The sequence below is a fragment of the Pan paniscus genome, chromosome 4, assembly GCF_029289425.2.
Source record: "Pan paniscus chromosome 4, NHGRI_mPanPan1-v2.0_pri, whole genome shotgun sequence".
NCBI lineage: Eukaryota > Metazoa > Chordata > Mammalia > Primates > Hominidae > Pan > Pan paniscus.
The window spans coordinates 134,672,458-134,700,212 of record NC_073253.2 but is presented as its reverse complement, the minus strand read 5'-3'; the positions used below and the strand labels follow the sequence as shown (position 1 = coordinate 134,700,212).

The window sequence follows — 27,755 nt, the reverse complement described above, 5'->3', positions numbered from 1 at the left end:
CAAGCAATTGTCCTGCCTCAGCCTCCCAAGTAGCTGGGATTACAGGCGCCCACCATCATGCCCAGCTAATTTTTGTATTTTTAGTAGAGATGGGGTTTCACCATGTTAGCCAGGCTGGTCTTGAACTCCTGGCCTTGTGATCCACCTGCACTTAATGCCAGCAGGTAAGAAAACATTGCACTTTTTGCAAAATACCTTTTCATCTCATATTGAAAATGAAGCTTTTATATGGGTGCAGGACTGCTATAAGAAAGGCATACAGTCCATGATGTGATTATTACTTATCGCATGCCTGAGCTCAAGGCTTCCACTCACCTCAGTCTCTCAAAGTGCTGGGATTACAGGTGTGAACCCTGCGGCCAGCCCTACCTCATCAACTTTTTAGTGCAGACAAAAGTGCCCTATTCTGGAAAAGAAATGTCACAAAGGACATTGTATTAGTAAGGACGAGAAGTGAGCATCAGGATATAAGGCAGGAAGGGATAGTCTAACTCTGCTATTTTGTGCAAATGCAGTTCAGTTTATGATGGGGGCTGCCATTATATATAAAGCTGCTAACCCCTGAGCCTTGAATGGAAAAGATGAACACCAGCTGCCAGCCTTTTGGTTGTACAGCAAGAAGGCCTGGGCAATGAGAGCCCTTTTTCTGGACTGGCTCCATTGGTATTTTCTTCGTGAAGTCAGGAAGTACTTTGCCATTAAGGGACTGCCCTTAAAAAGTTCTTTTGGATTAACTCAGGGTTATGGTGCATGCCTGTAGTCTCAGCTACTTGGGAGGCTAGGCAGAGAATTACTTGAGCCCAGGAGTTGGAGGCTGCAGTGAGCTATGATCGTGCCACTGCACTCCAGCCTGGGTGACAGGGACCCTACCCTGTCTCTAAAAAAGAAATAAGTTCTGTGGCCAGGCGCGGTGGCTCACGCCTGTAATCCCAGCACTTTGGGAGGCCAAGGTAGGTGGATCACAAGGTCAGGAGTTCAAGACCATCCTGGCCAACATGGTGAAACCCCGTCTCTACTAAAAATACAAAAATTAGCTGGGTGTGGTGGCAGGTGCCTATAATCCCAGCTACTCGGGAGTCTGAGGCAGAAGAATTGCTTGAACCTGGGAGGAGGAGGTTGCAGTGAGTCAAAAACATGCCATCGCACTCCAGCCTAGATGACAAGAGTGAAACTCTATCTCAAAAAAAAAAAAGAATGTGAAAAGTCAACCCACAGAATGGGAGAAAACATTTAAAAACTGTATATCTGATAAGAGACTTTATCTGGAATGTACAAAGTTCTCTTGAAACTCAACAATAAAAAGACAAATAACCCAATTGGAAAAATGGGCAAAGGGTCTGAATAGGCATTCCTCCTATATATTCCTCCATATATGAATAAAGAAGATATATATATGGTTAGTAAGCATATGTAAACTTGTTCAACATTCATTAGTCATTAGGGAAATGCAAATCAAAACCACAATGAGATATACCCACTGGAATGGCTATGGTCAAAAAGGTGGATGATAAGTGTTTATAAAGAAGCAGATAAATTGGAACCTTTGTACATTGCTGGTAGGAATGCAGCCAGTTTGGAAAACAATATGGCAATTCCTCTTAAGGTTCAGAAGAAAATTAAGATTATTGACCTAGCAATCTACTCCTAGTATATTCCAAGAGAAATATAAATATACTTCCACAAAAAAACTTGTACATGAATGTCCATAGCAATATTATTCATAACGACCCCAAAGGGGAAACAACCCAATGTCCATTAACTGATAATGGACAAGCAACATGGGGTATATCCATACAATGAAATACTATTTTGTAACAAAAAGGGATGAACAGATTCATGCTACAACATGGATGAACCTTGAAAAAATTACAGTAAGTGAAAGAAGCCAGATACAAAAAGCTACATGTTATATAACTCCTTTTATGTAAAATATTCAGAATAAGCAAATCTATAGAGAGGAAAGTAGATTAGTGGGTCCCAGGGGCTGGGGGAAAAGTGGGAGTGACTACTAATGAGTATAGAGTTTCTTTTTGGGGTGATAAAAATGTCCTGAAATGAGATAATGGTGATAGATGCACACCTCTAAAAATGTATTTAAAAACTAATGAATTGTACATTTTAAAAGGGTGAACTTTATGGTACGTGGATTATTTCTCAATAAAGCATTATTAAACAAATAGTAAATTTAGGAGAGGGAGTCCTGAGTGTCTGCCATGGAAGCAGAGATTGGAAACTGGGCTGGGGATTCAAAGACTCCCCATGGGCAGCTCATGTGGAAGGGATCTGCTGACAGCCCAGACCCTGCATTAGAGTCCAACCTGTGTTACTGACTTACGATGAATTTCCCAACGAAGCTCCGAATCTCTGCCTGCCTTACTGAATTATATAGTAGCAAAAGACTGAAGACCTTCTCAATACAAATTAGTAGGTAATGTATATATTATACATTGATACAATGCAATAATATTTAGATTTTAAAAAGAATGAGGTAGGCCAGGCGTGGTGGCTCATGCCTGTAATCCCAGCACTTTAGGAGGCCAAGGCAGGTGGATCACTTGAGGTCAAGAGTTCGAGACCAGCCTGGCCAATACAGTGAAACCCTGTCTCTACTAAAAATACAAAAAACTAGCTGGGTGTGGTGATGCAAGCCTGTAGTCACAGCTACTCGGGAGGCTGAGGCAGGAGAATCACTTGAACCCAGAAGGCAGAGGTTGCAGTGAGCCGGGATCGCGCCACTGCACTCCAGCCTGGGCTCTGTCTCAAAAAAAAAAAAAAAAAAAAAAAAAGAGGTAGATATATAATACTAGGTAACATTTATTTAGTATTAAATGCTCTCAAGCACTTTGATGAAGACTTTATTTAATCACAATATCAACTCTGTGAAATATAATTATTAGCCCATTTCAGAAGATAACACCAAGCTATAGAGGTTAAGTACACAGCAAAATCAAAGCTAAACCAAGGCATTTTGACTCCAGAGCTCATCTCTAATCCAGCAGTTCTCAAAGGGTGGTTGGGGAACCCCAAGACCCTTTTAGGGTATAGGTCTGCAAGTTTAAAACTGTAGTCATAATGATACAAACATGTTACTTGTCTTTTTCACTAATTTTCTCATGATTATACAGTGGAGTTTTTGAGAGGCTACATGACATGTAATTACATCATCACTGTTTAAAAATTTTTTGTTTTCATTTCTGGTATAGTAGATGTGGACTGATAGAAGTCATATAAATGAAAGCTCTTTTGAGGTCTTCAGTAATTTTTTTTTGCTTCCTGTACCATGCATATCAGTAATTTTTAAGAGTATAAAACGTTGCTGAGATCAAAAGTTCAGAACTGCCACTCTAATCTAAACTACTGTCTAGTCTAAACTATTATTCTATACTTCTCATCTCTATATGTTAAGGATTGATCTCCAAGATAAATTGTTTTTTGTTTGTTTTTTAGAGACAGGATCATGCTCTGTTGCCCAGGCTAGAGTGTAGTGGAACAATCATAGCTCACTGCAGCCTCAAACTCCTGGGCTTAAGTGATCCACCTGCCTTGGCCTCCTGAGTAGCTGGAATTCCAGATGCAAGGCACCATGCCTGGCTAACTTTTTAAAATTTTTCATAGAGATAGGGTCTTACCATCCTGCCCAGGCTGGCCTCAAGCTCTTCACCTCAAGCAGTCCTCCTGCCTCAGCCTCCCAAAGCACTGGTATTACAAGAGTGAGCCACCACGCCCAGCCCAAAATAATTTTTTTTTTAAAGCAAGATGTAGAAAACTGATAATAATATGTTTCCATTTAGGCAAGAAAAAAATGGAGAGGACTATACCTGTACTCTCTGTACATAGGATCCACAGAAAACTTCTAATGATGGTTATCCCTGTGGTGGGAAACTGGGGGACAGAGAATGATGAAGCAGGAGAATTTTTACTGTATAAACTTTAGTTCTGTTGGCTCTTTTTCTTCTATCATGTGTATGTTAACTTTTTAAAAACACAGTTTAGCCAGGCACGGTGGCTCACACCTGTAATCCCAGCACTTTGGGAGGCCAAGGTGGGCAGATCACAAGGTCAGGAGTTTGAGACCAGCCTAACCAATATGGTGAAACCCCATCTCTACTAAAAATACCAACATTAGCCAGGCCTGGTGGCGCATCCCTGTAATCTCAGCTACTCGGGAGGCTGAGGCAGGAGAATTGCTTGAACCTGGGAGGCAGAGGTTGCAGTGAGCTGAGATCGCGCCATTGCACTCCAGCCTAGGCAACAAGAGCAAGACTACGTCTCAAACAAAAAAAAAAAGCAAAAAACACAGTTTAAAAAGATAGCCATAGGAAAAAGAGAGAAAAAATTATAAACAAACAGGGTGATTAACTGTTTCTTCCAGCTTTGCTGTCCTATAGTTCATCTCTCAGGATCTTAGCCTGAACCTTGGTGTAACAATTAGCATACTTGTTCTACTCACTTGCAGGGATATAGGAAGAGTAAACAGTAGATGTAAAAGTACTTTGAAAGGCATTAAGTTCTGGGTGGGAGAAGGACATTGTTAATGAATTTGAATGTTTCATTAACGTGTGCACTAATTTTCTTACAGGTTTGTTTTGGGTCCCACAGATTGGAGGTAGGATCGATGTATTATCTTGCAGTTAGTTGTACAAAAGGGACCTTTATAGACATACATGCGTGTGATTTTTTTTAGGATCAAGAAATGCAGAAATTACTATGAAATTCTGGGAGTTTCTCGAGATGCCAGTGACGAAGAGCTTAAGAAAGCTTACAGAAAACTCGCCCTGAAATTTCACCCTGACAAGAACTGTGCTCCTGGAGCAACAGATGCTTTCAAAGGTCTGATCCTGAACCAATGCTCAATGGTGCCCTTGTCATGGTTGGTCATAATAAGTTGCTTTTAGCCTTCCCCATAGTTGTTTTATAAGGCCATAAGGAGGGTTTTTTCCCCCTGCCACACCTCTTAAATAGTGATAATCAGCATAGCTCCCACTGGATTTTACCTAGGCTGGAGTGCAGTGGTGACATCTCAGCTCACTGCAACCTCCACCTCCCGGGCTCAAGTGATCCTCCCACCTCAGCCTCCTGAGTAGCTGGGACTACAGGTGAGCACCACCATGCCCGGCTAATTTTTGTATGTTTTGTGGAGATGGGGTTTTGCCATGTTGCTCTGGCTGATCTCAAACTCCTGAGCTCAAGTAATCTGCCCGCCTAGTCCTTCCAAAGTGCTGATATTACAGGCATGAGCCACTGTGCCCGTCCTCCATGATATTTTAAGAAATATATTCTTCAGGCTGAGCGCAGTGGCTCACACCTGTAATCCTAGCACTTTGGGAGGCTGAGGTGGGAGGATTGCTTGAGCCAGAGGTCAAGGCTGCAGTGAGCTGTGATTGCACCACTGCACTCCAAGTCATTATTACAGGCAAAGATCTTCAGTGAATGCTAAAACCATTGAGTGCTAGGTAGTTGTCATCTATGGGGTATTCTTGCCAAAATGTTTGACCTGAATCTAATAATGAGGAAACAATCAATATGAAACATTCTACAAGAATACTGATCTGTTCTTCCAAAAAATTTAACATAATGAAAAACAAAAAAGGTGGGACAGTTTTAGATTAAAAGAAACTAAATGCTATACTTGATCTTGTATGGATGCATTGGATGATAATGGACTGATGTTAATTTTCTTAACTGTGATAATGGTGTTGTGATCACATAGGAGAATGTCTTTCTTCTTGGGAGATATATGTTGAGGTATTTAGGGGCAACGTGACGTAATATCTGTGGCCTATTTTCAAATGGTTCAGCAAAATAAATGTATACTTATTACAATACATATGTACATATGTATATATAGAGTTGTGGGTAACAGAGTGGCAAGGCAAACATTTAACAATTCCCCAGGTAAAAGAATCATGAAGAAATACTCTTTCTGTGTTTCTGACAGTGTTGACTGAATTACAGATAGGGAGTGGGGGATGCCTTAAAAGATTTTTTTTTTTGAGGTTTCTGTTGATTGGTGCTACTGATTGTATGTTTAAATGAAATTGGGCAAGGTTTGCACATTTGTACATAGAAAGGAGACATGTTGGTAAACATATGTAACTATTCAGCCTTTGAACCCTCCTTGAGACATTGGAAATACATTTCTTAATTTCAGAAAATATTTGTCTAAAGTAAACTGAAATAAGACTATGATGAAGACTTTGTTTTTAGTCAAGCAGGAAGGTTTCTACTAAGATTGTTTCAGAAGAGAATTCAGGAAATTTTTTGGACTACAAGTTAAAATATCACTACTGATGTGTGAACTGTTTCCAACATAAACTATTGCACTCAAGTGAAATAAGAACACTTTTTTGGCCAGATGCAGGGCTCACACCTATAATCCCAAACTTTTGGAGGCCAAGGTGAGAGGATCACTTGAGGCCAGGAATCTGAGACTAGTCTGGGCAATGCAGCAAGACCCTATCTCTAAAAAAATTTTTTTTAAAGTAAAGAGCACTCTTTGTGTGTGTGTGTGTGACAAAGTCTCACTCTGTTGCCCAGCCTGGAAGGCAGTGGCATGATCTCGGCTCACTGCAACCTCCCAAAGTGCTGGGATTATAGGCATGAGCCACTGCACCCGGCCAGAACACATTTTTTATGAATGAGAGTGCTGACCAGTTGGAGAACATTTCCCCAACATGCCTGGGACTTGTGGTGACTGGGAACCCGAACTGAGGGGGGCTTCCTAACTTCTAGGACAGCTGGGATGACTCCAGGACTGTTGATTGGGAGTTAACTCACTGCAGCAGTAGTTCTTAATTCCTGTGATTCCAATGTTGTTGTTTCTGGCGATCAGGGAAAACCTGAAGGGCAAGCACTGTGGAGAACTTTCTAGGCCCAAGCATCTCTTCTTGGGCCCCTGCAAAGTTGTCCAGCACGAGTCACCTCTAGGCTCTTTGTCACTGCTGCTGTGATCACTCTCAGCCATAGCAAAGACTGTGTCCTCATGTGCTGCTTCTTGTTGGTTGCAGCAATAGGAAATGCATTTGCAGTCCTGAGCAATCCTGATAAGAGACTTCGCTATGATGAATACGGAGATGAACAGGTGACTTTCACTGCCCCTCGAGCCAGACCTTATAATTATTACAGGGATTTTGAAGCTGACATCACTCCAGAAGAGCTGTTCAACGTCTTCTTTGGAGGACATTTTCCTACAGGTTAGTCTCCCCAAATTATCATTCTTAAACATATTTCTTTATTTATGGCTCTCAGCAAGCTTCTGTTTGAAAATCTGAATAGAGGTACAATGGTATGATGGAAACAGCAAGGATCTGGAATCAGTTGAGCAGGAGTTTGAGGCAAGTCTCCAGCCTCCAGCTGTGCATAATTTTGACCAAATCATTTAGTCTCTCTGACCCTGTTTCCTCTCCTGAAAAATGGGGCTGTTAATAATACCTACTTCACAGGGTCACTGTGAGCATTAGATATTTTTAAGTGCCTTATACATAAGTAACAAAATGCCTATTATTGTTGTGTAAAATAGCACTTACAAAGATAGAAGATAGGAAAGTACCCCCCAGCAAGTTGGAAGTTTGTATAATTCAATGCCCAGGAAGTAAATTGAATTTTATGAGTTGCTATTAAAAGATACCAGTGACACAATATGGTATTGGGCACGGAAGCAGACGTGAACATGCCAGATAGGATTCATGGCCCAAATGCTCTCTCTCTTCTAGCCTTTTGGGGTTCTCTCTCACTAGTTGCAAAGGTCTATTTAAATGAAGTCAGGAGAGCTCAGCATGCTTTAGCTCCAGCTGGTTCACTTGGCTTGCCTATTGTCTTATTTTTCTACTGGGTAAAATAGGCCAATACTCTATCCTTAACAAACCTAGCTGGGAACAAGGACCTTGAAAAAGGCAAGGAAGGGTCAGGTGCGGTGGCTCACGCCTGTAATCCCAACACTTTGGGAGGCCAAGGTAGGTGGATCGCTTGAGTTCAAGAGTTCGAGACCAGCCTGGCCAACATGGTGAAACCCCATCTCTACTAAAAATACAAAAGTTAGCCGGGCATGGTGGCGGGTGCCTGTAATCCCAGCTACTGAGGATGCTGAGGCAGGAGAATCACTTGAACCCAGGAAGCAGAGGTTGCAGTGAGCCGAGATCACGCCATTGCACTCCAGTCTGGGTAACAGAGCAAAACTCCATCTCCAAAAAAAAAAGAAAAAGGCAGGGAAGGAGTGTTTGCCATATCCCATACCATGTATTTCTTTTTCTTTCTTTTCCAGGAAATATTCATATGTTTTCAAATGTGACAGATGACACTCACTATTACCGTCGACGGCACCGACATGAGAGGACACAGACTCAGAAGGAGGAGGAAGAAGAGAAACCTCAGGTACCTAGGGAGGGAGGAGCGCTGCTGCCCATAAACAGTTGTACTTGGCCAACCTGGATGGTACATGGTCAAGTTTTAGAAGTTGAACTTGAGATATGTTGCTTTAGGAAAGATGTGCTTTAGGAAAGCAAAAGCAATGGTTAGAAGAGCTGAAAAATTGGCCTAAATAGGCAGAATGGTATCGCCTCCCTCTGCCCATTCTTGGGTGGCTCTCCCAGAATCTCAGCAATCTGTGGGGCTGACTTCATCAAGGCTTTTTTTTTTTTTTTTTTTGAGAGAGGGTCTCACTGTCACTCAGGCTGGAGTACAATAGTAGAAACACAGCTCACTACAGCCTCAAACTCCAGGGCTCAACCAATCCTCCCACCTCAGCCTCTCATGTAGCTGGGACTATAGGTGCGTGCCACCACGCCCAGCTCATTTTTTGTAGAGATTATTTCTCACCATGTTTCCCAGGCTGGTCACAAACTCCTGGGCTCAAGTGATCCTCCTGCCTTGGCTTCCCAAAGTGCTAGGATTACAGGCATGAGCCACCGCTCCGGCTTCAAAATTTTCTTGGCTGCAGAAAATAGGAATCCTCTTCAAAATATTTAGAACTAAAGGGGGTTTAAGGTAAGGGATCAAAAGAGTCTCATGAAGCTCAAGGACAAGAAGCACTGGGTCTCATGACAGACAGGAACAAGGAACTGGGATACTGTCAGGCTCCCAAGCAGCTGTGCTCTGCAGGACTCTTTGGGCCCAGATTGTCTCCAGTTTTCCTGCCACTCTTTGCCTCTGTTTTGTTTTCACCAAGCAGCTTTGCTTGTTCTACTTCCCCTTGCAAATAGCCAGTCTACAGTGCCTGAGAGTGTGTGTTCTTCCTTAAAGTGATGACCCAGAAGTGAAGGGTGATGAGTCTCAACCCCAAATTCCTAGGAGAGAAAACATGATTACCTCTGCCAGAGTTGGATGTCCCCTGAGTCCAATCAGCTGTGGCCAAGCATGATGCTAACCTGGCTCCTAGAGCCCCACTCCTGTAAAAGGCACAGTCTGGGCAGGTTTACCTAGAGATGTTTGCTTCATTGGTCTTATTAATGGGGCTGCAGGGGGATTACTGGGTGTCAATCCAGGTTGTTGTTGGACCTCCTTCAGCCTGCTCAGCAGAGAGAGTAAAGGTTATTTGGTATAGATTGAGTATCCCTTATCTGAAGTAAATTGGACCAGTAGTATTTCAGATTTCAGATTTTTTTTTTTTTTGGATTTTGGAAATTTGCATTATACCATTATACATTTGACAATTCCTAATCTGAAAATCTGAGGCTGGGTGCTATGGCTCACACCTGTAATCCTAACACTTTGGGGGACTGAGGCAGGAGAATTGCTTGAGCCTAGGAGTTTGAGACTAGCCTGGGCAACATGGCAAGACCTTGTCTCTACAAAAATTTAAAAATTAGCTGGACACGGTGGTGTGCACCTGTGGTCCCAGCTTCTCAGGAGGCTGAGGCGAGAGAATCATCAGAACCCAGGAGGTCAAGGCTGCAGTGAGCCATGTTTGTGTCACTGTACTCTAGCCTGGGTGACAGAGCAAGACCATGTCTCAGAAAAAAAAAAAAGGAAATCCAAAATGCTCCAATGAGCATTTCCTTTAAGTGTCATCCTGGTACTCAAAAAGTTCTAGATTTTGGAGCATTTGTGATTTTGAATTTTCTGATTAGGACTGCCCAACCTGTACTTCTCAGCTGAAAGTACAGCCTTCCCAGAAAAGCCTGGGGCTTTGTGGATCCTCCTATGCAGTGCATTGATAATTTGTTGTTTTCTTTGGGGCAACTATCTTATTTTCAATAAGCTTTATATTGATAAAGAACACTTACAGGCCAGGTGCAGTGGCTCACACCTGTAATCCCTGCACTTTGGGAGGCCGAGGTGGGCAGATCATGAGGTCAGGAGATCGAGACCATCCTGGCTGCAGTGAAACCCTGTCTCTACTAAAAATACAAAAACTTAGCTGGGCGTGGTGGCGGGTGCCTGTAGTCCCAGCTACTCGGGAGGCTGAGGCAGGAGAATGGTGTGAACCCGAGAGGCGGAGCTTGCAGTGAGCCGAGATCGCACCACTGCACTCCAGCCTGGGCGACAGAAAAAAAAAAAAAAGAACACTTACAGCAAGTTTTTTTTTTTTTCTTTTTCAGACTACATATTCTGCATTTATTCAGCTACTTCCAGTTCTTGTGATTGTGATTATATCTGTCATTACTCAGCTGCTGGCTACTAATCCCCCATATAGTCTGTTCTATAAATCGTAAGTCTGATATTTCTAAATCTTTCTCAGTAACAGTCTGGGGGTGAAAGACTTGAAGGTTTTGCTGATACATTACTAACATTTCATTTCACCTTTTGCTGTAGAAAACACCGATTTGATGTTTAAAGGAACAGCTGGGTAGTCATGGTGCTGAGACTCAAAAATACTGAGGCAGTCTCCTGTGTGCCTCGGGAAATAGATTGTCTTGTTCTATAGTGACATCATCTGGTCAGCTGCAGAACAGCAGTAACTGGTTTTTGAAGGATCAGTAGAATTTAAGGTTTAGATGAACTCATTATCACACCATGGTAGAGTTAGAAAGACTCTGTTAAGCTGTTGATAGGATTGCTGCACCCTGTGGGTCTCGGAGCATAGTATTAATAATGGGGATCAAGTGATTATTTTCAATTTTTTTGTTTTTGTTGAAAATAGAGAAATTCCTTGTAATGCTTTTTGCATATAGATTATAAACTCTGATAGGATTTTTAAAAATTTCTTCAATTAATTCTTTCAGTTGATTCAGTTCCCAAAGTTTGGTCCCCAGACCAGCCATTGTCAGCATCAACAGGCAACATGTTAGAAAGGCAGATTCTAGGGCCCCTCCATATCCATTGAATTAGAGGCTCTGGGGGTAGGACCAGAAGTCTGAGTTTTAAAAAACCCTCTAGATGATTCTGGTCCACACTGAAGTTTGAGAATCACTAGATTATCTTTTTTGTTAATAATGAATAATAAATTATTATTCATTATTATAATTTAGTGGGAAAAAAACCTTTTAAAAGTAGAATTTATTAGACAATATATAACAGGAAGAGTCTTTGTCAGTGATCACTGTAGACAAGACCATCATTCCAGGTCAATCCAGGTCAGTATTTCCTTTTTTGTTTGTTTTTGTTTTTTGAGACAGAGTCTCACTCTGTCGCCTGGGCTGGAGTGCAGTGGTGCAATCTGGGCTCACTTCAACCTCCACATCCCTGGTTCAAGCAATTCGTGTGCCTCAGCCTCCTGAGTAGCTGGAATTACAGGCGGCATGCACCACCCCACCTGGCTAATTTTTATATTTTAGTAGAGACAGGGTTTCACTATGTTGGCCAGGCTGGTCTCAAACTCCTAACCTCAGGTGATCCGCCCACCTTGGCCTCTCAAAGTGCTGGGATTACAGGCATGAGCCATCGCGCCCGGCTAGTATTTTCCTTTTACAGAGAGCGAAGCTGAGGCTGAAGGAGAGGTGTTTTTTTGTTGTTTTTGTTTTCGAAGCAGTCTTGCTCTGTCACCCAGGCTCCCAGTCTGAAGTGCAGTGGTGCAATCTTGGCTCACTGTAATCTCCTTCTCCCAGGTTCAAGCGATTCTCATGCCTCAGCCTCCTGAGTAGCTGGGATTATAAGCATGTGCCACCACACCTGGCTAATTTTTGTATTTTTTAGTAGAGACTGGGTTTTACCATGTTGGCTGGGCTGGTCTCGAACGCCTGACCTCCACCTTTCTTGGCCTCCCAAAGTGCTGGGATTACCGTCATGAGCCACTGCACCTAGCCTTCATAGAGAGGTTTTTGCCATCAGGCCACACTGGCCCGATTCCCTCTGTTTCCCAGCTTCTCATGTTTTTCCATATGGCACTTTAGCTTTCTTTCTTGTGAGGCCAGCAGGGTAAGCACGGACCTGCTCTGTAAGCTCCCCCAAAACCTTAGAGTGAGGGGAGAGCAGTCATGGCTTCAGCTCTTACTCTAATTAGAGAGGATCAAAGGAGAGGGCCGGAAAAGGGCCAAATAAAATATAGCCCCTTTAATGTAGAATTTGTCCAGTTTGAAGAAAACCATTTCTGTCACATTGTTTTAACTTGAGTTTGAGGTCCCTTCTATGTTTCCTTATGGTTAGAATTAGTCAGCTCAGTACTCTTATTAATGTTGCTGAGCACCAGATACCTTTGGATGTCTTGGACCCACAGAGAGTTAGCTCTAAAGCATCATTGAAATCTTTTGTCTGAGTTTCTTGCAGTTCTCAGTTAGCAGCTATGTGCGAAGTACTTTTTATCATGTCCAAAATATTGCTTCTAGGTTGGTGTGAGCTATCTGTTTTTTTTTGTAAATAATTTGCTATATAACATAATCAGTTCATTCAACGAGCATTTATAATAGCCTACTCTGTCAGGTACCATACTAGATCCTACACAACATAAAAATTGTTTGTTTTAAGCATTCAGCATTCTACTTTTAGCACAGAGAGCAGTATAAGAGAGGTGAGTCCTTTAAGAGAATAAACTATTTATGCTGAAGCTGAATTCATAGTATGAACTTGCTTACATAATGCAATTATGATGATGTTATACTTACAACTTTGCTAGGGAAATAAGAAGTGTTGGGTATATTAGAAAATGATATCTGCCTCTGCTCTATGAGCAGATGATGATGATGATATCTGTAAGGGCAGTGCTAAGAGTAATATTGCCAAATATTATGAGCTCACATGAGCCTCTCTCTCCTTGTTTCAGAACTTTGGGCTACACCATTTCTAGAGAAACTCAGAACCTGCAGGTGCCTTACTTTGTGGATAAAAACTTTGACAAGGCCTACAGAGGAGCTTCTCTGCATGACCTGGAGAAAACAATAGAGAAGGATTACATTGATTATATCCAGACTAGTTGTTGGAAGGAGAAACAACAAAGTAAGATACTGTAAAGGGGGCATTAGCTGGTGGCTGTGGTTCCCAGCAGGAGGCACCCCCAGCCTCCTGATCCTTCCTCTCTTCTTGTTTGAGGCTACGCATGTTTATGTGAACAGAGTCAGAGGACAAAGGCCATTCAGGATACTACAAAAAAGTAGGGGAAACTTATTGACAGGATACATGTGGCCAGGACTTGGAAATCTTAGGAATTTAGGCGGCACTAGTCACCTGTCTGCATGTCTGTCTCTCTTTGAGTCTCTACCTCTCTCTGCCAATCTGCCCCCTCTCCTCTCCCCACCAGCTGCCTTCCTTTCTTTCTTCCAGCTTCCCTTTTGCATAACCTTGTTTGCCATGGTTTACAGTGGTTGCCACCCTGCTTATCACTCTCTCAAATTCCCCAGTCTCACCAGTCAGTGCCCCTTTCTGCAGCACACACCTCTGTAAGTTCTTGGTGCTCACTGATTTGGTCCACAGTTTCCCAATTCCACACTCCCTAGAGGGAAATCTGATCGAGCCAGCCTAACTTTTTGAAACAGAACAAAGGTTTAGAGGTTTCTGGTATGGAATGAGGTGTCCCTTACCCTCACCTCCAGCTGGTTGTGGCCACACAGAACAAAAGCGACCCCCTGGGTCTGCCCCTTTGGGTGTGGCAGGCCTTCCCCCCTATTTCCCTCTCTGGAGACAGTGGGGATGATAGCATCTGCCACTGGCTTACAACTCCAGCAAGTGTTACTAGGAGTGTCTGCAGCAGGGGTAGCCCCGTCTCAGCCAACAGCTTCACCTTTGGTCCTACTTGAATTCTACACACACATACCGCATTAGTGACTGTGTCTTCTAAAACTTGGTTTTGATTATTTTTATTTTCTTTTTTATTTTTCAGGAGGTACCCTTTTAACTGAAGTTTTGGCTCATGTTTAAAAAGCAAATTCTGACTCATTTCTAAAGCCTTATTACTGAGTATCATTAAATACCTAATGGAGTCTGATAAAATTAGCTCTTCGGTCACAGTGCTGCTAAGCCCTCATTGACCATCACACACTCCCAACCCCGCCCTCAAGTTAAGCTCTCCTTCCTCTGTGTTCTTAAAGCACTTTGTTCAGCCTGCTAACATAGTACCAATCACACAGTGTTAGAGTTCCAGGGATATATGTCAGTCTCCCCTGCGAGACTATGGGCTGTCTGGGAATAAGAACTTGGTCTTACTAATTTTGTGTCCCAGGGTTCTGGCACAGTCCTTGCTTCAGAACAGGTGCTCAACAAATGTCTTTTGAAGAGAGGATTCTCAGGAGTAGAAAACAATGAAAATGCTGAGGATTGTGAATAACAACAGCAGGGTTAGTGTCCTAGCTCACCCTTAGGGACCTGGTCTCTGCCCCGTATTTCTGTACGGCAAAGTCCTACTGTTCTCTCAAGGTGCATTAGGAAGTTGGTGAGCAATGACTCTGGGATATAAGAGGAAATTAAACAGGAAGAGGAAATTCCAATTTATTGAAAAACACTGAGGATTCAGGAAATACTCTACCCCATTGCTAAACTAGATTTTACAAGAATCAAAAATCAGGAAAGAATTTTAGAGCAGGATAAAGGCCTCATATTAAAAGGCAGTATATAGGCCAGGCATGGTAGCTCATGCCTATAGTCCTAGCACTTTGGGAGGCCAAGGCAGGAGGATCACTTGAGTCCAGGAGTTTGAGACCAGCCTGGGAACCCCATCTCTAGAAAAAGTATAAAAATAAGCCAGGTGTGGCAGCACATGCCTGTGGTTTCAGCTACTCAGGAGGTCGAGCCTGGGAGATCGAGGCTGCAGTGAGCTGTGATCACTCCACTGCACTCCAGCCTGGGCCACAGAGCGAGATCCTGTCTCAATAAAAAGGCAGTATATACATGGATCCAAATCAGGTGAAAGCCAGTATATGTCCTGAAAATCCCCATTGTCTGGGTCCTGGGAGGGCTTTGACTTTGTTGCTTTCTGCAAGAACTGGATGAAAATCTGCATTTCACATTCTTCAAACACCCCCCTGCCCCACATCTTCCTCTGTGGCAGTAAGATGCTGGAATTATACAAAGAGCTCATGGTAAGGATTGCACCAGAGGTAGTTTCTCAGCTTTTGTCCCCATCCCCATGAGGCCTAGTTCAGAGCTTCGGCACTCTCCAGGTATAAATAAAAATCCAGTGAGTGGCCAGGTGTGGTGGCTCATGCCTGTAATCCCAGCACTTTGGGAGGCCAAGGAGGATGGATCACCTGAGGTCCGGAGTTCAAGACCAGCCTGGCCAACATGGCGAAACCCCGTCTCTACTAAAAATTCAAAAGTTAGCTGGGTGTGGTGGTGCGCACCTGTAATTCCAGCTACTTGGGAGGCTGAGGCAGGAGAATCTCTTGAACCCGGGAGGCGGAGGTTGCAGTCTGCTGAGATCGTGCCACTGCACTTCAGCCTGGGTGACAGAGCGAGACTCCATCTTAAAAAAAAAAAAAAATCCAGTGAGTAAGCATGATGCGTGTGCCCACAAGTTCCAAATGGCAGTTATCAGCACAAACCCCTTTAAAATCTATTTCTGGCATTTAAGTACAGCGGCTATGCAGAGCCTCCACACAACCCAAGTGCCATTTGAGAACAAGCAGCATCTGCCCTCTGAATCCAGCAGCAAGTGCAGCCAACAAGGTTAAATTTAGCACTTGGAGGTTGTAAAAATAAACCCACTTGAGAACAAAGTTCACTCTTGGCAAAATACCAAATGCAAACTGTTTTTAGCAAGGTTAGCCATTGACTTTTTAAATCTTTGTTTGGTTCATTTATTTTTTTCTGCTCTTCCTTAGAATGCTTAATCTGGGTGAAAAAAAAATTTTTTTTTTTTTGACAGAGTCTCGCTCTCTCGCTCAGGCTGGAGTGCAGTCATGCAATCTCGGCTCACTGCAACCTCCACCTCCCAGGTTCAAGCGATTCTCCTGCCTCAGCCTCCTGAGTAGTTGGGACTATAGGTGCATGCCACTGTGCCTGGCTAATTTTTGTAGTTTTTAGTCGAGACGGGGTTTCAAGGATGTTGGTCAGGCTGGTCTCGAACTCCTGACCTCAGGTAATCCGCCCACCTCGGCCTCCAAAGTGCTGGGATTACAGGCGTGAGCCACCACACCCGGCCAATCTGGGCAAACTTTTATGAGTAATCCCTTACTATAAACACTAATTGTCCTGTTTACTTCTTCGCAGCTGCATCTAGATAGTAAACCTGATGCCAGGGCAAGTGGCCACACCACTAGGCTGGGCTGGACGAAGGTAGCAGGCAGGAACTGCCTCTTGGCCTAGCTGAGCTGAGCTGAGCTCCTGGCCCAGACTGGTAGAGGAGCACTTCTTTCCACACCCTTGAGCAGGATAACCTAGTGGGTAGAAGCTTAGGCTTTGAAATGGGGATAGAATCCACTTCCTCCTAGAGAGGTTGTGTGGGTTATGGAAGATGGTATGGGTGTAACTCTTAGCACAGTGTCTGGCACATAGAAAGTGCCTAATTTCTGGTGGAGTCCTGGCTTTACCTGGCTTTGCACTGTAGACTGGATGTAGCACCATCTCATGGGGCTTCATCATGAGGGCAGTTGGGATCTGTTGCGGTCTTTCAGCTGTTGAGACCAATCTGGGCTCTTTTGCAGAGAACCTTAGGAGAGGTTCTGGGTCTTGCTTCTCTTGGCAATTTGCCTGAGTCAGTTTATCTTTAAGGCTCAATGCTCTGTCCATCTGTTACAGTGGTATTCAGAGGAAGGGGAACTTTCTGCTAAGAAGAAAAGGTATTCTCTGGAACCTGCCACTCCCCAAAATTTTTTTAAATTACTTAGAATTTATTGAATATTAACAGAATTTGTCAAAAGTAGCATATTCTTCAAGTTGACCCTTTGTTCATTGAAGGATGAAAGGATTCACTGGCAGTTTGGAGAGAAGTTGCTCTAAGCTTGGTAGTGGGGATGTGGGACATGATTCCTTGAAACACTGACCTTGTACAAGGTCATTGCTCTGGAGCAGGGGTCTCTGGGCTGGTTTCAGTGAACTTTATGAAAAGCAATGTGATATTTTGAGAAAAGCAGTTATCTTTCATCAGCTTGTTAAAGTGGCCTTCAATGTAGAAAATATAAAGAGTCACTAGCCCTTAATGTTTCCTGGAACAAGATTTCAGGGAATGAGGCATTTAGAAAAGCTGAGCAAATGGAAAACCTGAGGAAATCATTTCAAAGAAAAGCAAAACCACAGAATCTGTTTCAATACTGGTGTAACTGTGACTCCAGAGGACTAAAGGCATAGACTGACTTCACAGAGGCCTCCTGGGCAAGGTTACCCACATGCCAAAGTAGCCTGAGATTGGAGTTAGTGCCGAGCCCTGGGCAGGATGCAGGAGCAGAGAGCTTTCATTTGGATATGGCCCATGATCCTCCATGACGCCCCATCACCTGCAAGGGTGACTGTGCCAAGGCAAGCCCTGGCTAGCAGGCACTGCAGGCACCCTCACCAAGCAGGGAGAGCACATTGTTCTGGAGCCTGGGAGACCCACTGCTTGCCAAGCAACTGCTGGGCTAGAGCCCAGGCTGTGCAGCCTCCATTGTAGAGGGAGGGTTTTTATGCATATCCACCCCTCACTCTGGAGTCCTGCACTTAATCTGCACTTTGGGCCTTACTTGGGGGTAAATAGCATCATTGTGCGCAGAAATGCCAGACAGTGTTTTGTGTTGATAGAAACGTATTCAGAAAGCAATGCCCATTGTTCCCCCTGGCTAAATAATAATTCCGTTTCCAGGCAGTTTGCTGATTAATCAGACAGGTGTCTTTCGTTCCACCAAGAAAAACAAAATCTGTCAGCAAGATGATTAAGAATAGATAGGCATATTTCAAAACAATTAAAATAGCATTTTTACAAGTCTGGTCCTTTAAACATTGAGTAGCTGCCTGCTGTTGGAGGCTTTCAGGAAACACACACTACATCCAAGCATGCCATCCTGTTAATACGCAATACGTCTCTAAAGGTGCTCTTCAGGCATTCCTCCCTGAATATGTCTGAAACCTCACAAAAGAATAAAAAATAGAGGCAACCAAACCACCGTTGAGTCGGGAAACACAGCAGAGATTATATTCTGGTTAAAAATAGAATGACCTTCTCCACCATAAAGAGAAAATGAAATTAATTTAGTCAAGGAGACAAAGGTCACCGGATCCAGATGATTCAACTTTTAGAAAGGCCCAGCTGCCTTTGGCCTTTGAGTTGGGGACCCTACGTGTGGTGAGGGAATGAACAGCGCCAGTAGTGCCCTGGCCTTCTGTGGACGCACACCCGGCAGCAGTAGGCTCTGTGTGCCTTCGCACATGTGAGTTATGATGCAGCAATGCAGGAGAAGAATAAAGCAGCTGTCTGTTTCAGATGACAGGAATAGGCCACTGGACTCCATTCTCTCCCAGCTGCTGTTGGAATCCCGTTTGTAGGAGGCTATAGGGTGGTCTCACTGCACATGCGCAGGTTTCCTAAGTCTGGTGCCAAATGTTTTCTTGGTAAGAACTAAGTCCAGTGCTTTTATAAGAGAGCACAGATACTGTTGGACTGCAGGGTCACAGGTGCCCTTTAATCCTCCACACCTGGTCTAGTACCTAAGACGTGTTTTGTGAATAAATGATTAAATGTTTCTTATATTTAATTGTAAGAAAAAGCTTGAAATGAAGTAAAAGGAGCTTTGACTCCAGAAACATTGAAATGAAACAAAGGAGTTCAGCCCTTGATGAATTGGTTACCTCTTTTATCTTTCAGAGTCAGAGCTGACAAATTTGGCAGGATTATACAGAGATGAACGATTGAAACAGAAAGCAGAGTCGCTGAAACTTGAAAACTGTGAGAAACTTTCCAAACTCATTGGCCTACGCAGAGGTGGCTGAGAGGATAATGGTCCTACGCAGGGCTGGGGTTTTGCTACTTGTTCCTATTTATGTTCCTGATTCCATTTTATAATACAAAACTAGGTAATGATGAACACTTTACTATTTGCTAACTTCGTTGGTTGGGCAGAGTGGCAGGAGCATGGGCACGAGAGCCAGATGTGTCTTCACAGGATCCTTCCTGGGGAGTGGCTCCAGGGGCCAGGAGTAGTTCATCTAAGTTAAATTAATGGCAAGGCATTGGATTCAGTCTCCCTGCTCCATGCCTACCCTGCCTATGTGAATGGAGTTCAGGGCATCCCAGAGCAGATCCATGCTTTCTTCCTTCTTCCCTTCTTCAGTGAAGTCTTAAGAACCAGGCATTCCTAGGCTTAGCCAAAGCTTAATATTAGTTATTTACACTGTCTACCAAGAATTATACCTCTCCCTTCATTAGAGTCATCATCTCCGCCAAGATTTAGCCTTTGGAACATGTTCCTGCCCAGCTTTCCATTTTCTAGGGGAATATGGAGAAATTTAAACTATTGTAGTCAGTAGTTTTCTATTATTCCAATCTCTGCTCAGTTAGTAGCATTAGCAAACTGCCTAATTTGAGATTCCTTTATTTCCTTAACCCTCTCTCTTTTAGAGAGTCCAGAAATTAAAACTACTGAGCAGCATCTGGAGGCGGGGGCCAGGGTGAAGTTATAATGCAAGACCGAGCCTCATCTCCTCCATGAAGCCTCCCTACTCCATCATAGAACCCAGAGAATGTCCCTTCGGTCGTTTCCCCTCAGTATCATCATTGGTGTCATCGCACTTGGGCTGAGTTCCTACATCCCACAGAGGCAGATGGTCAGACCCAGGAGGAGGCATTGCCAGCTCTCCAGGCTGTTTGCTCAAGCCTAGAGATAGAGGAGACAGATCCTCTCTCCTTGGATATGGGGGTCTAGCTTTGGCCCCAGCAGCCACTTTGTTTAACCCAGTATCCTATAGTTTGTGATTTGAGATGATTTTTCATTCATTCAACATTTATTGAGTGCCTACTATAAAAGCAGGGGCTCTCACACATATTTTCTTACTTAAACCTCCTCACAACTCTGAAGTAGATGTATTATCCCTGGTTCTATGAATGAGAACATTGGCCCAGAGAGGATGACCCAGGTCTTGTAGTGGCAGAGCAAGACGGTAGGCTGAGTGTCAAGTAGAAAGTGGGAGAGCATCCTCATGTCTCAGGTGATTCTAGCCAGACTGGCAAAGCAGAACCTTTCCTGAGGATGCCTCCGTCCTCCCCAACCCCATGACCCCTCATCTTTTCTGTGGCAATCTTGCATCTGTTCAGGACAACATCCCTGCTGCTCTTTAGGAAGCAGGACCCTGTCTAACATAAATTCTGTACACAAAATAAGAGGTCCCTCACAGGCAGGCAGCCCTCCCACTGGTGACTAGGAAGAATTCAGTCACTGCCTGGGCTGTGTGGTTCTGGGCCTTCCTGTGGAGCTGAGCTGCCTGAATTATCATGACTCTGAACTTGGAAGGATCATTAAGTGACTGTAGCCTACACTCCATGCTTCATATTGGAAGAAAAGTTTCTGGTAGAGAGTTGGCCGGGTGCACTGGCTCAAGCCTGTAATCCCAGCACTTTGGGAGGCTGTGGCAGGTGGATCACCTGAGGTCAGGAGTTCAAGACCAGCCTGGCCAACACATTGAAACCCCATCTCTACTAATAATACAAAAATTAGCCAGGTGTGGTGGCACATGCCTGTAGTCCCAGCTACTCGGGAGGCTGAGGCATGAGAATCGCTGCAACTTGCGAGGTGGAGGTTACAGTGAGCTGAGATCACGCCACTGCACTCCATCCTGGGCAACAGAGTGAGACTCCATCTCAAAAAGAAAAAAAAAAAAAAGAGTCTACATTAAACAGATTCCAAAGTAAAGTTTCTTCATCCCAATGCATGGCCATGATTTACACAGACGTGCCTAGCATGGCTTATCAACATCTGAACGGTTGTTCCCTACCATGCCTCTGCAGGCATTCCACAGAGTCAGGAGATGGGTTCACAGGTAAAGATTGGGGGCTTTAGTGGCTTGTAGGGGACAACTGCTCAGTTGCAGGGAGAGGGAGCATTTCTAGAAATAGCCAGATTTTGCTGCCCAACTAGATCTGTCCTCCTGGTTTTAGGGGGCCCTTCTTGATCCCCCCTGAGTGACTGAGGGAGGTTACATTGTAAAATATGTCCATGAGCCAAACAGGCTTATGGAAAGTTCTTCTACACACAAAAAAATCAAAGCTCTCCTCTCCCCATCCCCAACCACTGCTAGAAAATTGGCCATAATGAAACTGACTTGACAGGTTAAAAGACCCTGTCCTAGATGCCCAGGAATCAGGTAGTCACACATTTTATGGACTTCATGGCAGCAATGAGTAATCTGTGATGATACTAAATAGAGGCAATAATAACTAACTCCATTAAATGTCATGCTGATTGTCTGTTTTTATAGCACCGATGGTACTGTTTTATTTATTGCCAATAGACCACAACATTCACATCTGTTTTTCCTCAAGGGAACCGTATTTGCTTTTGGTTGAAGGATTTATCTATTTGATACTATCCAGAATATTGTTAAGCTATAATTTCCTGGGTTATATTTTAGATGGGTTGTCTGCATGGTGGTAAAATAAGCTTTTTCCTCTCGCCTACATCCTTTGGAAGATCTCCTGATCATACATAACTAGGTAGGGCTTATTCTTGCTGTCGGAGCTTGGCACCCAGCTCTAGACTGTTTCTTTGAGCATTACTGCAGATTGGAGACGTGTGTGATAGGAGCAGGGCTCAGAAATAGGGCTTGAGGCTCAAGCAGAAACTGAAGCTCTCATTCAAATGAAGATGCTCTCTCTACTGCATGATCGGCAGTGAGAAAAGGAGGATGAAAATCCTTCTCATCACAAAGAGCTTGAAGGAATCCACGTCCCCAGATTAGCAACCCTAGAGTTCATCTGCTCAGGCCGGGAAATGTGTAAGCTTCCTTGATCAGCTCCAGGCCTCACAGCACGGGAGCAGTGACCAGTAAGGAAACGTCACTGCTGTGCTTTCTGTTGGAAATTGTTAGAAAATACAGTGAACTGGCCAGGCACAGTAGCTCATGCCTGTAATCCCAGCACTTTGAAAGGCTGAGGCAGGCAGATCATTTGAGGTCAGGAGTTCAAGACCAGCCTGGCCAACATGGTGAAACCCTGTCTGTACTAAAAATACAAAAATTAGGCGGGCATGGTAGCACGTGTCTGTAATCCCAGCTCCTCAGGAGGCTGATGCAGAAGAATCGCTTGAGCCTGGGAGGCAGAGGTTGCAGTAAGCTGAGATCACATCATTGCACTCCAGCCTGGGTGACAGAGCAAGACTCTGTCTCAAAAAAAAAAAAGAAAGAAAAAAGAAAATACAGTGAACTCCAGATGCCACTGGAACATGGGTTCCAGCAGCCTGGCCAAGCTATGTGTCATTCTTTTTCCTCATGATACCCAGGATGGGCTTTGTGAGGAGGCACTGTGCGGTTCCAGTGGCTTTCTGTTACAGCTGGCCACACCATACAAGCAAGTACATCATCTGCATGCACTGCTCCTCACAGGAGCTTGCACTTCATTCATATTTATTCTGCCCTCATTTAAGGTGTAAGCTTAGTGTCCTAATATATTTATTTTTGGAAAGGGCCAAGTTACAAAACATCTTTTTTTTGAGGCTGCACTGTTGATATGTCATGCAGTGGCCACCAAGAAAGTATATACTCGTGTTAGATACTGATTACATCATTTACATCACGCTCAGTATTTGGAATTAAAGATGTGAATGTTCTGTGACCAGAGTAGGGATGACACAAATGGAATCAGCTCCTGGTGGACTAAGAATCTTGAAAAAATCTGGCCACCTCATCCACTACATCTGGATTGAGTGTACTGCAACAAAGAAAAACATTAAACAATTTTATATTAAAAGAATGGCTACTTTTCCTTGGTTCTTTTACCTTTGCCCATGGCATCCTTGGCCACTGCACATCGCCTGACTCCCTTGGAGCCACTTCCGACTAAAGAAGCTTTTGACGCCTGCTCCAGTCTTCCCTCACCCGTCAGTGGGATTATTTGCATTTAGAATAGTAGATAGCATTGTTGGCATCAGTTCCACATTTTCTATCAGATAACAGCAGTTGCAGTACCTCACAGCCAATATACAGATCAAAACTACACTTAGCATCAGAAATTCAGGTGTTATCCCAGTTCCTTGCTGGCTTTGGTCCTAGTGGCCCATATTTAGGAAAGTTTTGGTTTAAAAATATAGTAAATGATATTTACATGATCCTAACTGGTCATGATAGCTTTCATTTGAAAAAGAAAGTGAGATGAGATTCAATTCAGCAATGATTGAGAACTTACTCTGAGCCAGGTGGGCTGGGTTTTTGGAATGGGGGTCAGGGAACAGGTGAGGCCCAGCACCAAGACTCCTGGAGCTCACATCTAATGGGGAGGCCAGGCTTTCCACAGCGCTCCCCAGTGCAATGAATAGCTAAAGGGAGACCAAGGGGACCACAGACTGTATAACAAAGGGATTTAACCCAGTCTGAGGGGTCAGTGAAAGCAACTCTGAGGAAGAAATATGTGAAATATAATCACCCTTCCTACAGAGATGAGTAGATTTTTATTTAGTGAAGGAGAACGGAAGCAAGACTTCCAGTGCTCCCATTACCATCACTAGCACTTCCACCCATCCAAGTGCCAAAGTCAGCAACCCAAGCCAGGCACGGTTTTGCACACCTGTATCCCAGCTACCTCCAGAGGCTGAGGTGGGAGGATCACTTGAGTCCAGGACCTTGAGACCAGCCTGAGTGATATAGCAAGACCCCGTCTCTAACAATAAAATTAAAAAGTTGGCCAGGCACAGTGGCTCACACCTGTAATCCCAGCACTTTGGGAGGCTGAGGTGGGTGGATCACCTGAGGTCGGGAGTTTGAGACCAGCCTGATCAACATGGAGAAACCCCCATCTCTACTAAAAATACAAGAATTAGCCAGGCATGATGGCGGGTGTGTGTAATCCCAGCTATCAGGAGGCTGAGGCAGAAGAATTGCTTGAACCTGGGAGTCGGAGGTTGCAGTGAGCCGACATTGCGCCATTGCACTCTAGTCCGGGCGACAGAGTAAGACTCCGTCTCAAAAAAAAAAAAAAATTAAAAAGTCAAAAACCCAGGAAACTTTGTGTGGTAGACTTAATTTGGCATCCCCTAATATTTATGCCTTTGTGTAGTCCCTTTTCTAATCGGGGCTGGCCTTTGACCTTTAACCAACAGAATGTGGCAAAACTGGCAGCTTCCATTTTTGTACTTGGAGGGAAGCCAGCTACCATGTAAATTCAACTACCTGAGACCACTACACTAACCAAAGGAGAAGCCATGCAGAAGAGAACCCAGCAACCAAGCTGACAGCAAGAACTGAGGACCCAAACACATAATTCAAGTTGAGCCATTTTTGTTACCCCAGATGATGGGCAGAGCAGAAATGTGCTGCCCCACCAAGTCCTGCTCAGACTGCAGAATTGTGAGCAAATAATAAAATGATTGCAGCCATTTTTTTGCAGGTGCAGTGGCTCATGCCTGTAATCCCAACACTTTAGGATGCTGAGCCAGGCAGATGGCTTGAGCCCAGGAGTTCAAGACCAGCCTGGGCAACGTGATGAAACCCTGTCTCTACTGAAAAATACAAAAATTAGCTGCATACCTACAGTTCCAGCTACTAGGAAGGTTAAGGTGGGAGGATTGCTTGAGGCCAGGAGGCGGAGGTTGCAGTGAGCTGGGATCGTGCCACTGCACTCCAGCCTGGGCGACAGTGTAAGACTCTGTCTTTAAAAAAAAAAAAAAAAAAAAAAAAAAAAGAAGTTGCTGTTTGAAGCCATTACATTTTATGGTGGTTTTTAGCAATAGACAGCCAAAACACCTTTTCCTTGTCCCCATATTCCCTCTCTCTGTTAAGTTCCATCAATTTTACCTCCAGAATATCCTAAACCTACTCTCATCTCTGACACTATCTGACTCTCAAACTACCATCCACTTTCACTGCAGTAGCCTTCTCGGTTAAAGTGGTCTCTGTGCACTTACACAGCCCCACTCCAATCTGTATACCTCACTGCAACCAAAGAGATCTTTTCCAAGCATAAATTGGATCACGTCATCCTCTTGCTTAAAATATTTCAGTAGCTTTCTTTTGTCTCTAAAATAAAAATCACCAAAATCCTTAGCATGGCCTACCTTGCTTAGCAAGGCTCTGCCAAGTTCCTGGTCTCTACCCACTACCCAAGCCCCCTCTTGCCCTATAATCTTTTTCTTTTATGCCATGCTACCCTTTAATTACTACACTCTACCAGCCCCTTTTGCCCCAGGGACTTTGTATACACAAAGTATACACTGCTTCCTCTTTCTGGTATCCCTACCTACTCATCTGCCCCTACCCTCTTTGCTAAGTGCTTCCTAGTTACCTTAATAGGCTTCAGCTCAAACATCACTTCCTCACAGAAGCTTTCCCTTGCACAGAATCTTAGCCCCACCTGGCTAAGTTTCTCTTTAGATTTATCTGGTTGTTTGATTATTGTCTGACTCTTCCCACTAGACTAAGTTCCTGACTGGTTTTACCTGAAATGAACCTTGAAGGGAGTGGTGCCCCATCTGTCATAAGGATTTGCTCTAGAAGTGCAGCCCAAATTCTTTGACACTACTCCCATTGAAAGGTGGTGGGGTAGGGGGGGAATCTGTGTGTCCTCCTCTGGAATCTAGACTCACTCCTTGACCAATAGAATACAGCAAAAATGACACTATGCCAGGTATCAGGCCCAGGCCTTAAGAAACTGGCATCTTCCATTTTCTGTCACTTTGAATGATTTCTCTTTAACCCAGTCTTCATGCTATCAGAAAGTCCAGGCAGCCTATGGAGAGGAACCAAGACCTTTGGTCCTCAGCCCTAGCAGAGCTCCCAGCTGATAGCACCAACTTGCCAGTCACGTGAGTGAGCCATGTTGGAACTGGAACTTCTAACTCCCCGTTGAACCATCCCAGCTCACACTGCATGGAGCAGAGATAAGCTTTCACCATTGAGCCTTGCCAAATTCCAGATTCATGAACAAAATGATTTTTTTCAATGACTTAAAAAAAATTGGGGGGTGGTTTATTATGCACCAATAGATAACCAGAACATCAGCCAAAATGACAAGCCTGTGCAGAAAGGCAACCCTTCCCTGGCAGGATCACAGAGCTGTTTGTGATGTCATGTCATATAGAGGAGTCTGTGGCAGTGCCCAACCAGGGTGACCACCCCTCATGTCCATGCCAGGAAGCAGGTGCAGACCTGGATCCAGGGTTCTCTCTTGTTCATAAGCTTCCACCCCCAGGTGGCTGCTGGAGCCTACTGCTCTCCAGGGTTTTGCCCCAAGTACGCAGAGAGCAGCCTGTTCCAGCTGGTGAAGGTGGATGTTGGATATCAAGGGACATCAAGCAGTGCCTCATGAAAGATCCTAGGGAGGAAATGCAGTTATTGGGGAAGGCTCAGGAATCACTGCCCCAGAGGAATGTGCAGCTTTGTGCAGGGTGATTCAGGTGAACATTCACATTTGGTACACCAAGTTCTGAGAGGGTCTGTGCTGAGGCACACAACCTACACAGTGCCCTCTAGGCACACACTTTCCAGTACAGTAGCCAGTAGCCACACATGGCCATTTAAACTAAAAATTTAAAAATTTTAAAGAGCCATGATTAAGGTGATCTTCAGAAAATAATAAAAAAAAATTTAAAGCAATTTCTCAGTCACATGAGCTATGTTTCAACTGCTGAAGAGCCACATGTGGCTAGTGGCTATTGAATAGTGCAGCTGTAGAACATTTTCATCACTAGAAGTTCTATTGAACTGTATTGTTCTAGGCCCTTTAACAGAGGTCGGCCGGGCACAGTGGCTCACGCCTATAATCCCAGCACTGTGGGAGGCTAAGGTTGGCCGATCACCTGAGATCAGGAGTTCGAGACCAGCCTAGCCAACATGGTGAAGCCCCGTCTCTACAAAAATACAAAAAAATCACCTGGGTATGATAGCAGCTGCCTGTAATCCCAGCTACTGGGGAGGCTGAGTTGGGAGAATCGCTCAAACCTGGGAGGCAGAGGTTGCAGTGAGCCAAGATTGCTCCACTGCACTCCAGCCTGGGCAACAGAGCAAGACTCCATCTCAAAAAAAAAGAAAAGAAAAAAAGAAAAAAAAAGAGAACATGGTGAAACCCTATCTCTACTAAAAATACAAAAAATTAGCCGGGCATGGTGGCGGGCGCCTGTAGTCCCAGCTGTTCGGGAAGCTGAAGCAGGAGAATGGTGTGAACCCCGGTTGGGGCAGAGCTTGCAGTGAGCCAAGATCGCACCACTGCACTCCACCCTGGGCATCAGAGCAAGACTCTGTCTCAAAAAAAAAAAAAAAAAAAAAAAGAGAGAGGTCAACAGAGATGGCCTTGTCTCCAAGTCCATGAAAATAAACGCAAGAAACAAAACAAGGGCTCCCGCTGAGAG

General features: G+C 44.1%; 1 protein-coding gene across 7 annotated transcripts in view; it reads left to right on the top strand.

Moving 5' to 3' along the window:
* DNAJC18 (DnaJ heat shock protein family (Hsp40) member C18) overlaps positions 1-23,170 on the top strand; it is a 34,333-nt gene extending 11,163 nt beyond the window's left edge. For all 7 annotated transcript variants that reach the window (XM_034960603.3, XM_055113007.2, XM_055113009.2 and 4 more), the window contains 6 exons: positions 4,685-4,830; positions 7,008-7,193; positions 8,261-8,370; positions 10,536-10,645; positions 13,133-13,305; positions 19,076-23,170. In XM_034960603.3, coding sequence (XP_034816494.2) covers positions 4,685-4,830; positions 7,008-7,193; positions 8,261-8,370; positions 10,536-10,645; positions 13,133-13,305; positions 19,076-19,200 — 850 coding nt within the window. In that variant the 3' untranslated portion in view covers positions 19,201-23,170. The remainder of the gene's footprint in view (positions 1-4,684; positions 4,831-7,007; positions 7,194-8,260; positions 8,371-10,535; positions 10,646-13,132; positions 13,306-19,075) is intronic.
* The last annotated feature ends 4,585 nt before the right edge of the window (positions 23,171-27,755 follow it).